The following is a 13,371-nucleotide window of genomic DNA, read 5'->3' on the forward strand; positions in this document are numbered from 1 at the left end:
GGGGCTGTGGGAGCCCGTCCCCCGCACCTGCCCGGCCGCCGGGCCCTCAGTCCCTCCCGCGGACTGCAGCCGTGCGCGGCCCGCACCCGCCGCGGCCCCGGGGGGAGCCCCTTCCCCTCAGCCGCCAGGCGGGTGCCGCCCGCCCGCCCCGAGCCGGGATGTTCTCCAGGAAGGGCCACGCCGATGTCAGGAAATCCACCCAGAAGGCGCTGGACCCCAAGCGGGACGTACTCACCCGCCTCAAGCACCTCCGGGCGCTGCTGGGTGAGTGGGGGGCGGCCGGCGGGGCGATCGCCCGCTTCCCGCCGCGCCGTGAGGAGCGGGGGAGGGGGGGCGGGCGGGGCGGGGCGTCCCCCGCCCCCTGGCTGCCCTCAGGGCTTCGCCTCGCTTGCTCGGGGCTTCGCCTCTGTACTCGGGGTCTCCCCTCTCTTCCTGAGGAGACCCCGGGCCGGGGAGCCACCGGGGGCGCGATGGGGAGCCGCTCTCCCCTCTCCGGGGGCAGCTGCTGGCGGTGCCCGCTGGCTGCCGGGTAGAGCTTGGAGCCGCGGGCGGGCGCGCTCCCCCTCCGCTCCCCCTCCGCTCCCCCTCCGCTCCCCCTCCGCTCCCCCTCCGCTCCCCCTCCGCTCCCCCTCCGCTCCCCCTCCGCGCGTGTTTAACGCTCTTCGGGGCGGCTGGGCGAGGCGTCCTCAAGAGTAAAACGGCGATAAAAGCTTCTCGTAGGCAGCCCTTGCGGAAGGTACCCCTTTGTGCCTTAGGTTCCCTTCGCTTTCTTCGCGCTTCCTTTGCAGTCTGGGGGAGCTGCCTAAGCTCTCCCGGTTATGGCTGCTGAGAGGTAGCAGTGCGCGTCCTTCGCAAAGTTACAGGAGCTGTTAGAGAAAGTTCATGTTGCGTTTTGCTGCTCCTGGCTTTGGAAACGTGTCGTCCAGTGTCAGAGGTATTTGTGGTGCAGCATTGTTCGGGTACGTGACAGTACATAAATCTGTCTCCTGCAGAGTTCTTCTGAGGATCCATTCATAGAAAATCTGCTCTTGTCAACAACATTAATTGGGCGTGGGGGGGTGTGTTTGTTTGTTTTTTTAAAAAAAAAACTTCAAAGGGGGTCATGTAATGGTATTTTGTGATGCCCTTCCCATGTCTGTGGCAAGGTGGACCTTCTCTCTGATGTTGCCTTGCAGTTGAAGCCTTAACCCTGATCTGTCTATTCTGAACATTGAAACCGGTTGATGTATTTCAGCTGAGAGGTATGGTTTGCAAGGATTTGGGTGGCCTCGTGCTCTCTGTTGGTCAGCAAACTGCAGGAGGAGAAGGCTCTCTTAAGAGCTTTTGCGCCCTGTCCCAGTTCAGGAGAAGCAGTGACAGTGTTAGTATTTGTTTATCTGATGTTCATCAGATCTGATGATCTGATTGTACTTCTTGTGTGCTGTAATCACTTTTTAGTCCACAGTTTCAGTCAAGTTTGGCAGGTGTGTAGGAGCCCCAAAGACATGCTGTTAAGGAGGTGTGAGAAGCAAGTGGCTGGAGGAGAGGGCGGCCTGAGGTTAGTGGCTCATGGAGAGAGAGCAGGAGTTGGGCACTGTATCTTCTGCTGAGGGGCTGCTCTCTGCTCCGCCCGCATTCGTGCATTCCCCTCCACCCCGCTGCGTGCTTGCTTTTAGCGCTGTGAAGGATGCGTGGAGGCAGAGCACCCGCCCAGGAGCAGCTCAGGCCTTGGAGAGCAAAGGTGCTCCCCTTCAGCCCTCTGCCTGGTACGTGCACCAGGCTGCAAGCCTTGCACTGAGGAACCTCACTGTGGTTTGCAGTGTGGGCTCATAGGTGGTGCTCGAGATTGAGTTTGAGATTAAAAGCTTTTTCCTGTGGTGTTCCACTGATCAGAGAAAATACACAGAAGAAGTTCTGAATGTACGGTAGCAAAGCAAGGTGCTTTTGTGGTGTTCTCGCTGAGCGTGATCCTCAGTGAGAATAGTAGTGATTAGTCTCCCTCGGGACGGTCCCTTTGAGAAAGTTGCACATCGTGAGAGCATGGAAATGAATGGGTAGCTCGTTATGGGCATCTTGCTGATTTTTTGGAGGATGTGTTTCTTACACGTGTGAGCAACCATCACTCTGATTTAAAGGTGTTCTTCCCTTGTGATCCTACTGCATTTAAGTAGCTACTCTGGAAAAGAGATTTTTTTTTTCTTGTGGGTAACTGATTATTGGACAAAGTGCTGGACAAATGCATAAGCGATCCTTTGTCACGCTCTAAAAGTGGCCAGGTCTTGCTCATCTTTTGAGCAGCAGTACATGGGAGTTCGACGTGCTCAATCCATCGATACTTAAGCTTCACGATCTGGACGCAGAAGTAGAGCAGTTCTGACCACTGTGCCTGGTGTTGGGAGACGAGAGGCTCACGTGTTAGTCCCTCAGCACCTGCAGTCTTCACTTTTTGTGTGAACAGCATTGAACCTTTGCTTTGGAGTTAGCTGCGAGTGACGGGCATCCGACTGCTCTGGTTATAAATTCCTCCTATTCTGTATGTGTGTAAAAAAAAAAAAAAATCTTCATAGTTAGCAATCTGGTGGTCAGTTTTGTGTTAATCTCCCTCTGCAGACCAAATGTGTATGTTTTGTACTAGAAGTGTATAAAATATTTTCTTTGCTTGTTTTCATTTTTGTGTTGGTTTTGTGTTTTTTTTGTTTGTTTTTGGTTTTTTTAATGGTACCATGTATCTAAGTGCCTAAGGGCAGGAATTTGAAAAGACAGGAGAAGATACCTTACCTGCATTGTGGTTTGCCTTTTAACTGTGTAGGTCCTATTGCTCATGTACTGTACAAACACTATTATTATAACAACGTCATGTTTCACTGTAAAAACAATTTGGGGAAATTCTTTGTTAATGAGGTGAGGTTTAGCAAGTTTTGTGAAACCATCCTGGGAAAGATTGGATTAAGAGACTGTAGGGCGAGCTCGCAGACCTTGCATCTCTTCCTCTTCCCCCAGCCTCGCTAAAATAAACGGACTTGAAGAAATAAGAAATACAGCAACTTTCTGTTAACGTTCTCCTTTCAGCCTCTTGTAAAGACACACCTGACCTCAAGGCACGACTAGTTTAAGGTGAAATACCGGGCTTGCTATGGTTATGCCCATCTTACGCGAGAGTTGCGTTTTTGCGTGCCAGCGCGGTACAGAGGAGGTTGTCAGGCTCCTGTGACAGACCTGACGGGGGGAACAAATGGAAAAATACCCCTGTTAGTGTGACAAAATTAATTTATGTCCCAAAGCAGATGGTACAGAATGCAGTGTTGTCTGGCAGCTTTCTGTAAAGTGGGAAACCTTTTGCCCATGTGGCAAATGGGGTAAAAATACACCCGTCATTTCTCAGGAAATATCTTTTCTCCTGAGTGTCTGTTACATTTGGAGGTGGTGACCTGATTTTTTTATTAAACTTATTATTGAACATTGGTTTTAAGTGAGAATTGTTACCAGTGCCAGAGGGCTGGGTAGCATATTAGTGGCTTATTGGCTGAAGTGCTGTGAAATGATGGCTGGCTGTCTTCTAGCGGGTGTGCTTGATTGCAGGGGCTGTCAGAGCAGGCTCTGGTTATGCTCCGAGATGCCCGCTTTCCAGAGCGTCGGTGTAAAAATTCTAGATAATATGGGAGTGGCTTTTTGAAGGTAATATCTTCATACGTATCTTTACAAGTGCGTGTTTTATGGTATTATTGAGTGCTGAAAATGAAGCAACACATGGTAAGAACTCCTGTATTTAAGGAAAATAAAGCTTTTGGTGTAAAGGCTCAAAAATAGTTGGATATTTCTTCCCCCCACCCCCTTCCCAGTGTGGCACTTCTGGGCTGGTGAGGGGTAGGAATGTGCGTGCCTTAGTGTTCCTCCCACCCCAGTCATTTCACTCCCTGAACCCAGCTACTTCACTCGGGCCATAGTGGCACATGCTCTCAAAATAACTGTTCCTGTTTTTACGGTTCCTTAGGATGCCATCTTTTCTTCCTTTGTTAGCTTTAAATCACAGGAATTAAACTGTAAACAAAATGACAGTTATTCTTCTGAGATCCTACTGGTGTAGGAGGATAAAAATCAGAGAAGAGATGATAATAGGGGAGGGTTGAGGGAAAGGAATGTGTATTTCTGTAAATAAGGGGTTATGTGAGCACCAGGGTCAATAACACCCACTTTTTCATTGCTTCAGGTCTCTTAGCTACCATCTGCCTAAGTTTGTCCAGTACCCGAACTGAAAGAAAAGATTCCCGTTATATTTTTTGTTGCCTGTAACACCTCTCAAGTCTCTAATGTGCATTAGGATCCGAGTTCCTGCTGCTGTGGAGTAGTCTGCGTGCATGACAACACAAAACACGAACCAGAAAAATAACATTAAAGTGAATGTTTACTTGTGTTGGAAATTTTCTGGTCATTTACCTTTTATGTTTTTATTGCTATGAAGTTGTAGTAACTTTCAGAACTTTTGTAAAGTCAGTAGGAACTCTTTTTCCAAATACAATGTGTGGAAGTGTCACTAGCGTGGGCTTTTTTAGAATAGACTTGAAAAATAATGATCATATAAATGGTGGTGGTGACACACAAGTTTGGCTTTTTCACACTGATTGGATGTAAGCGAAGCCCTCTATACTCTTTCCCAGAATAGTTTCTATGGGACATTTTAGCATAAAAATACATCTTTGCTCTTTAAGACACTGTTTCTGTGGCTGGTCTTGGGTAAAAAAATTTTTTTTTTTTAATGGAAAGGTTTCTTTCAATGTTTTCTCCTCCAGTACAATTAAATGTTTAGTTTAATGTCTTTGCATGGCTTAGTATATTTCCCTTGGATTTTTCTTCTGGCTTCAAAAATTGCTCTGTCATGACACAGTATCTTTTATGAATAATGGTGCAATGGGAACAACAGCTACTGTCTGCTGGGGTTCTCTGGTAATCTAGATGACATCGCTGTTTGCTCATGCATAAAATGGGATGGACATGACTCTAAGTTTTTATTTCGTGAAGGTGATGAGCATTTTCTTTATGGTGTTGTTATTGTTACTAATTTTGGAGTGTGATTTGCCTGAGAACTTTGTTGGTTGAGGGTGGAAATTCTGAAGTTGGTCTATAGGCAGTCTCTGAACAGACTCTGGTGATTCCAGTTGGCCACCACCATTCCCATTATGCTTAGAAATAAGGAAAAAACAGGAGCTTACCCATTGCTGCTGTTGAATATGCTGCGAGCTGCCTGGAAGATGGTGACAACAATTCAGTTGAATTAAGGGGCTGGATTTTCAATTTGTTTATACTGGATGATAACCTTGTTTTGAAAGTAGCACCGGTTTGGTGCAGTTGCCAAACCCAAATTGTTTTACAGACTTGTGGATAGCACTGATCCTGGACTTTGATATTTGCTGGGGTGGATTGTTAGACCGTGTACACACTCACACTTGTTTTTGAGCATCCTGATGAACGAAATCGTGCATCAGAAGACTGGGTGCCAGCTGGAGTTCAAATTAATAGCGTGCGCTTCGGAGCCTGTGCTGTTGCACTTCGCTCCTGGGTGCGTGCGTAAAAGCTGGGCTGTTTGCAGAGTTATAGTACTTTACGTGTATTTCAACCAGGTCGTTGAAGAAACTGCCGTTTACATCCTGGACCGGGAAAGGGCAGCGTCTTGTGCTCTGGTGCCTGCGCTAGGAGTGCTGCTGCTAATGGAGGTGGGGTGCTGCTGTGTCCCTTGCTGTTACCCTCTTCTCCGCTGAGCAGTGGACAAGTATATGGTAGAGCTGGTATGGCCTCGCACAGACTTCGGTTTAGATTAAATATGGAATTCATTCGGTTACCAAGTGCAGGCCTTAATTTACATTTTTTAAATAAAAAGATTAAGAAAACCCTCTGTGTATACCATTGAACTCCCTCAATCAAAAATGAGATGATAAAGGAGAGTAGTGGGGTTTTTAGTTACGGCACTCTCAGTTTGCACAGTTCTGTACAGCTTGATTAATACAAGCTTAGTAGAAATTTTCACGTAGAGACATTCAACGTGATTGCTTCCAAACTTGCTGAATTTAGAACAGCTGTTGTTCCTTAGATTTCATGTCAAATTTGAGGTGTTAATATTATGTTAAAAATTGTTCTAATTTAAGGTTTTTTGTAGTAATGGTATGTTTCTGTGCTGACATTCTTTTGAAAAAATGAAGGAAAAATTATCTTCTAGGCTTTTTTTTTTTAGCATCTAAAGCTCTAATCTGAAAGTGTGGGATGTGGTTTTGGGTTTCTTTTTTGTTCTTTTTTTCTTTTGGAAGGTAAGTAAAAATCATATGTCATTTCTGGGGCAAGGCTGGTAATAAAAGTTCATCATTAACCAGGGTATGGCTGCAGAGTTGTCTCTTCACTGCCTTTAACTTTTTAAGTACTTGAGATAAAGAAAAACCCCCAGGATTGAGGAACTTTGCATAAATAACATAAAGCCAAGTGACTTTGGAAGTTCATGAAATTAAGGGAGGATTTCTAACCTTAAATGACTGCAAGAAGATTTGGTAGTTAACAGAAAAACACAAGGAAAGCTGGTGCGGTAAGGACAGGATTGTTGTCCCCTCTAGATTTTTTTTAATATGAGGAAGAGTAATGGGAGCTAGGCAATAAACTCAGATTCTTATCAAATGGTACCAGAGTAGTTTTCTGCCCTAAATATTAAGCTTAAATGTTAAGGCAGGTAAGGGTGACTTGCAGTCATCTAATAAGCCAACTGTCTCACATTTTGTGTCAAAGAAATGTCACGTGTCCCCTCATGAATGTCTCGCCGTTTCCTATGCGTTGCCCTAAAAGCTGTCAAGTGTTAATTAGACGCATTAGCCAATGGATCACCTACCCACGTTTGGGGAATGGCGTTAGATTACGTGTGTTTTAGAAAGCCGCTATGTATCTGGTGGCTGATAATGCTTGCCAGGCTGTAGTGCTCAGGGTTTTGAGTTCACTAGGCGGCTGCTTTCAGCAGTAGTAATCTGAGAGCTGTTTATCAGTAAATATAAAAGTACAAATGTGAAAATATAACCAAATACCTGCAATTCAATCCCAACCTTACTGTTTAATTTCCTTAAATGCTTATAAATACTTCTTCTGTCAATGTGATTTGCTAAAAGTCAGTATTGGATCTTAAACAGATAAATGGTGTGTGAAACTTTCCATCTGAAACACGGAATGAGCCTTATCCTGCTATAAGTTAAAGATATATAGTAGTGATCCAAGTTATTCTCTTAGGCTTCCTGCCAACTTTTAGTAAATCCTCTCAAGAAGCAGCCTTCCTTGTCACGGTCCCTGTTTGTCTGTGGTGAAACGGGTGGGAGAAGCTGGGCTGTGGGGGAGCCAAAGCGAGCGGAGCTTGTGAGGCTCGGGCGTGCTTGCCGTGGCGCTACCTGTCTGGAGGTGCTTTCCCAAGAGCCGGCGTGACGTGGAGGGGAGACGGCTGGAAAGTGTGTTGCCACCAGCTGGGCTGGTGTTCCCACCAGCCGGCGATCAGCTCAGCGGGCAAAGACATCGCCTGCCTCTGCTGGGCCTAGGGGAGCAGGGTGAAGAAGCGGCCGTGGTCAGCGCCGCTTCCCGCTGCTCGTCACCGTGAACGCACACGGTGAAGGGGTAGAGAAATGGAGTTTTCTTAATGTATGCAGGAAAAAAAGAAGAATTAGTTTGGTGGTGAAATGCCCAAGACAGCCGTATCTCTGAGCATTTGAATTATTGGGGGTGTGGCTTATTGTATTTTTGATATTTGGTTTTTTAAGTGAAACGGGTGGTGGTATCAGGATGACAACTTGCATGCAGAATTGCAAGAAAATCTTACTTTCCGAGTGAATATCTACTCTAAGGGCAGTAATGGGAGTATTGTTGGCCACTTTTAAGATTAGAAATTGTTTCCCCGTGTATCTTGCGAAGGAACGTAAGGAACAAAATAGCTCAGTAGGAAAAGGATGTAGCTGTAGGAATGCATGCTTACATCAGAATAACAGATGAGTCACCACTGAAATGCCATATGTATAGAAAAGGAGAATTTACTTTTTTTGATTAGGCAGTTCCTTTCTCCTCCTTTCACAATTTAAAGGGAGCGTTCCCTTTTTGTTTAGATTTTAATGACCTCATTCCTTCATATGCAATCCTCGTAAATGAAAGCCTTGTTTTCTCCTAGAGCTGTATTTAACAGAATGCATTCATAGAGAGGAATAATTGCACTTTGCTTGCAAATTCAAGACCAGTAGTTTGTAGGAAACAAATATAATGTAAAAGAGTTTTCATGCACTAATTATTTCCCTAGGACAAGCAACCAAACAAAGCCTTGCTACTGAACAGTTATTAATTTAAAAAAAAGAAAAAAACCGGAAACAAACCAAAACATTGTCCAAGGCTAAAGTCATTCTTTCTTCTGTAGTTGTGTGATATTATTGGGTCTTCTTGTTGCAATCAGCTTTGTCGTCTTGATTAATGAATGGGTTTCTTGAGAGGTGAAACCTCAATCAGAAGACATGTTGTTAATAATCCTTGCCCTTTATCCTCTTAATTCTGGATGGAGTGATCTGTCTTTTCTTGACCAAGTCAGTTACCATAAAGAGCAAACAGGTTAAGCTAAAGCATGTTTTGCAAGTGTCAGGTTTAGAAAACATTGGATTTTTTTCTTCTTAAAAAAGAAACTTATTTCAAATGTTAGGCCTAAGTTAAGGCTTAGGGAAGTGATGCATGAGTGGGTTTCCGTTCTTTCCAATTCATTAAAAAAAAAATATAAATATGATGTTTTCTGAATTGATTTGCTTGTCAGATAAATTGAAGAACTGGATTTTCAATTTGCATACAGATATCATTGCTGGTGTTTGGTTTTTTCCCAATAATAACTGCTTGTTTTGATGATACAGATGCCATTTAGATAGCTAAGACAGATCCCATGGGTTTCTGGGTTTGTTGGGGGGTTTTTTGTTGTTCTTTTTTTTAAACAAATGAACCTAAGCCACACTGCAAACTTTCATAAATTAAGTGAAAATGGAAATTTCCCTATTTTACTTGCAAGGATGGAATAACAATTTAGTACAGAATATTTAATTTAGTCACTAAAATTGTTTTGTATTGTATTTATTTCATTATCTGATACTAAATTTGCATGAAGACAGCAATTTTCAGCTTTCTCATGTTGTCTGATAACTCTGTTTGTTCCTCTTTTCAGATATTGTGGATGGAAGTGACCTGAAGCAATTTTTTGAGAACAACTATTCTCAAATTTATTTTATATTCTATGAAAACTTCATAACACTGGAAAATAGCTTGAAACAAAAAGGTAAGTTATAGAGTTTTGCCAGCAATTGTTGAGTCAGTTTTCCCTAACTATTCTCAAAAGCATTCTATTAGAGTTTAGCTAATGATTATGTAGTCCACAATTAGCTATATTTGCATTAACAGTTTCATGCATTATTAATTAGTGTTAATATTTTAATTGTACGGTATAGAAGAGACGAGCATGGAAATTGCTCTGAAAGGTCCTACGTAACTGACAAGAATTCTAAACACATTTTCATGGCTAAGTGTCATTTCAGCACAAAAATCAGGTCTTGTGCATTTACATACATATCCTCTCGTCTTGTTTTGAAGTGTTGAAGGCCTTCATCCTACAGCTAAGCTTATGTCTGTTGGGCTGAAGCATTATCAGAGATCCACAGACCAAATGCCAGCATTGAAGATATGTGGGTAGGAATAGCTGCTTGCCTGGAGATGAGCACAGTGACAGCGCTTTGCGGGTCTGGGACTCTAGGTGTCCCTCATTCATAATCGAGAGAGGCACTGAAGTTTGGAAACATTTTGCTCTTTTGATGTTAGATAAAGGCAAAGAAAAACAAACAGAGTGCAACATCCTTGACTTCAGTTGAATAAGAACAGTGTAATTTCGCCGTCTGTCTCATACTTTGTATTTACGGCAAACAACATTGTTTTCTGTCTTGCAGGGAATAAATCACAAAGGGAGGAGCTGGACTCCATTCTCTTTGTTTTTGAAGTAAGTTTTCCATTCCGTGAAATTAACTTTTATTTTAAATCTCACTGTCATTATATGCTTACTTACTGCTTCTCAATGAGGGGTGAAACCAGGTATCTATCAAATGAGAGTAGGTGTCTGTGACTATGCAAGGTGAAAGGCAGAAAAGAACTAGGGCGTGCGTTATGTTTTCAGATACAACAACAATAAAATTTTTATTATGCAGTGGTAGTGTTTGTTGAATGAATATCCAGAGTTAAGAGATTTTATCAAAATGACCTGAAAATCATTCAGTAATATATCTGTCCTAAGGAACTGAGGATCAGCTCTTTGAAAATATCCTGTTGTTTTTCAGCAGAATTTGGGAGCAAGTGATCAGTAGTTGCATAGCCTCTGTTAAGCTGCAGCTGTCAAAATAGTCTTTCTTTTTTTTTTTTTTTTAAATTAAATCTGTTCTTGCTTCTCTATTTTACGGGGGGGGCTAGTTATAAACAACAGTACTTTTCCTCTACGCTTTGTCAGTATGAAGTTCAGTGTTACGTTTATTTTGAATGTGTCACAGCAGGAGTTCGAGCTCTGCTCCTTTCAGATGGAGGCATCTATTATGACTGCAGTATTTGGTCTTGCAGCACAGGGAAAATAAAGGGATAAGAGTTGTCAACTACTGCATATCAGTTTGATCTGAGTGTGTGAAATGTGAATTTGTTTAACCTTTTGTTTTTTTTTTTAAATTCAGTGCAGCATCTTTCACTTCCAGAAGCATATCCTTCCTTCCCAGCACTGGTGGTCATAGCATTTGCAGTGTCTAGGGAGGAAATATTAGCTAGTTAACTTTTGCATAATCAGGTGAGGATGTCTTTAATTTAAAGAAGAATAGGCTGTGATAGATAATTTTCCAAGGGACCTCTTTAATTAGAGATATTACCTTAAATATACTTGGCTGTGAGAAAATATCACTGGACCAGATGAAAGCCTAACATATAAAAAAGTTTTTATAATGCAGACCAGAAGTCTTCACATAAGCTCTTCCTGCCTCTGAACTCAGACATAGGTGGTGCCTTTAGTTATTTTCTTTAACAATTCATGAAGTAAATAATTGGCCTGATTTCTTTCTTAAAGAGAAATCAACAGAAGATGTATGTATTTACCTTTGTTAATCCAACTACTAACTTTTCACTTGAGTATTGCATCATAGAAATGTTATCTTTGTTTATATTGTGGGTTATTTTTTGGTAGGGGTGGTAGAAGAAAAAGCTTTCAAAGGGACTCTAGAAATTGAAATTAAAACAAAGGTTAAATGTTCTCAACTCTTATCCCTCTCTCTGAAAATGGAAAAAAAACCCAACCCAAAAGAAAAACATCTGAAGTATATGGCTTCATTTGTTTGCATTAATATGTAGTTTGTAGTTAGAATAATATTTATATTGACATAAGAATGATGCTGTTCAGCCTAACATGCCCATAATACGAAAAATGGCTGTGAAAATCTTGACATGAAATTCTGGATTTTTGTGGTTTAATCTGAATTTTATGAGGTAGCAAGTTCCTCTCCCCTTTCTTCTCCTCCCTCCCTTAGCTCCTGAACTACAGGACTGCATTTTCAGACTGAAATCTGAAAACCAAATGGTGGTTTCTGCTACCTACAGTATTAGTAAAGGAGTCTGCTTTAGGATTTTGCATGAGGCAGTGTCAAGGAACATGAGCTCATATATCTGCTAGTACTGTATTTAGGGCAGGAGAAATTCCTCCTCTCTCCGTACCCCCAGCGGAGAAGGTATCACCGCACTTACTGAGCAAGGCTGTGCAGTTTAATTGGAGCTCATTAATACACTTACCCTGTGGTCTTGAATAAGTAATTAAATTTCTGCGGCTATGTCATTGAGTGGAAAAATAGCTAATGCTTATTTACCTGGTTAAATTGAATAAATATGTTTTCCTGTGTCTTAAAAATGGGTAGCTAATAACTGCCTGTTTAATGCTGCTTAAAAACGTAAGGAGAGCATACTGTATGAAGAGGGAAAAAAATACGTTGTTATATATGAACGAAGTGTTGCTTTGGGTCCCGATCAAGGACAATTATACCATAGCCTAGTTGTCACCAGCTTTGAGGAAGAACAAATTGTTTCAGATACTTGTGTGGAATTTGGAGCGATCCACTTCATTGTATTTTATCTCCTGAAAGTAAGTCTGCAATTCGTTTATAACTCTTGACGCTTGATAACTTAATGCATTGTAGGAAAACAGCTTTTTAGAGAGCCTTTTAATGCACAGAGCAAGAATAGATTAGTCTGAACACAGGGCAAGAAAAAATGTAAATGCCAAGTAATTAAACATTCATACTGTAAGCCATAGGAAACAAAACTAGCTGATTGTTAAGCTTGCCATGTTTAAGCCGATGTCAGTGTGAGCCAGAGGTTTCCTAGAGTTTTCTTCTAATTAGCTAAATAGGTAATTACTTAGGATTAACAAATCCTGAGTCCAGGTGCTGAGGGTTAACAGTTTCATAAATATTTTTATTTATTTTTTTTAAAGGAATTGACGTCTGCCTTTTCTGGTATAGTTTGGTGGGTATTTTGCTGCTGTTCTCGAGTGACACCTAGTGTGTGTATTCAGCAAAAGGAACAAATGCCTTTTCTGCAAGTGCTCTGAAAGCTAAGTTGACTGGGTTGTTATTCACTGAAGTCTTAGTTTTACCTATCAGCTCTATAGCTTGACCACTCAACAATAATAACGTCAAACAACATATTAAAGAAGAAACATTAATCAAAGGGAGTAATATGAAAAGCTAACAGTTCATTTTGTAAGGTGCTTTCTTAAAATTAATATTACAGAGTTCTTGGGTCTAATTTTATATTCCCTAAGGTGCTTTGGCCTTGCTTTTTTCCAAATAGGTAGTCATTAAATTATACAGAAACTGATTATCTGTGTTATTTTTCCCTGTTTCAGCTAAAAGGCCAAAATGAGGCAAAAAAGAAATTTGGATTTTCTCTGGAGAGGCGTAGTTATCTCCAGATTTGTAGTACATTTTCAGAACACGTTAATAGTTTCTTATATCACTGTTCTCTCTGATTTCGGGGCATTGTTTGTTGTAGCTGTCAGCTGAGCACCGTATGTCACAGAACTCACAAAAAGTCGCTACATTTATGTAAGTTTTCTAGGTCTGTAACAGTATTTTATGCCATCATTTGATTGTGAAGGCTTGGAATTTGTAATACAAAGTATTTTTTTCTTGTAGCATCAGATACCAATTCCTCTGACACTGCTTTTTTTTTTTTTTGCATCTGTAGGGAAATAAGATCAGACTGATGGTTTTGATAAAATATAGATTAATTTCTTTCCATTCTCTGTAATTAGGCTTTATTAGTTAAGAATAGCCACTTCTCTCATGCTGATGCAGT

General features: G+C 41.7%; 2 protein-coding genes across 5 annotated transcripts in view; one reads left to right on the forward strand and one right to left on the reverse strand.

Annotated features, from left to right (window-relative positions):
• Positions 1–324, reverse strand: part of KIZ (kizuna centrosomal protein) — a 159,869-nt gene extending 159,545 nt beyond the window's left edge. The window contains exon 1 of the mRNA XM_075089691.1: positions 236–324. The gene's annotated coding sequence lies outside the window, so the exon portion shown is untranslated. The remainder of the gene's footprint in view (positions 1–235) is intronic.
• RALGAPA2 (Ral GTPase activating protein catalytic subunit alpha 2) overlaps positions 13–13,371 on the forward strand; it is a 135,165-nt gene continuing 121,806 nt past the window's right edge. For all 4 annotated transcript variants that reach the window (XM_075089687.1, XM_075089685.1, XM_075089686.1 and 1 more), the window contains exons 1-3: positions 13–264; positions 9,173–9,283; positions 9,945–9,994. In XM_075089687.1, coding sequence (XP_074945788.1) covers positions 159–264; positions 9,173–9,283; positions 9,945–9,994 — 267 coding nt within the window. In that variant the 5' untranslated portion in view covers positions 13–158. The remainder of the gene's footprint in view (positions 265–9,172; positions 9,284–9,944; positions 9,995–13,371) is intronic.

Source organism: Phalacrocorax aristotelis, chromosome 3, assembly GCF_949628215.1.
Source record: "Phalacrocorax aristotelis chromosome 3, bGulAri2.1, whole genome shotgun sequence".
NCBI lineage: Eukaryota > Metazoa > Chordata > Aves > Suliformes > Phalacrocoracidae > Phalacrocorax > Phalacrocorax aristotelis.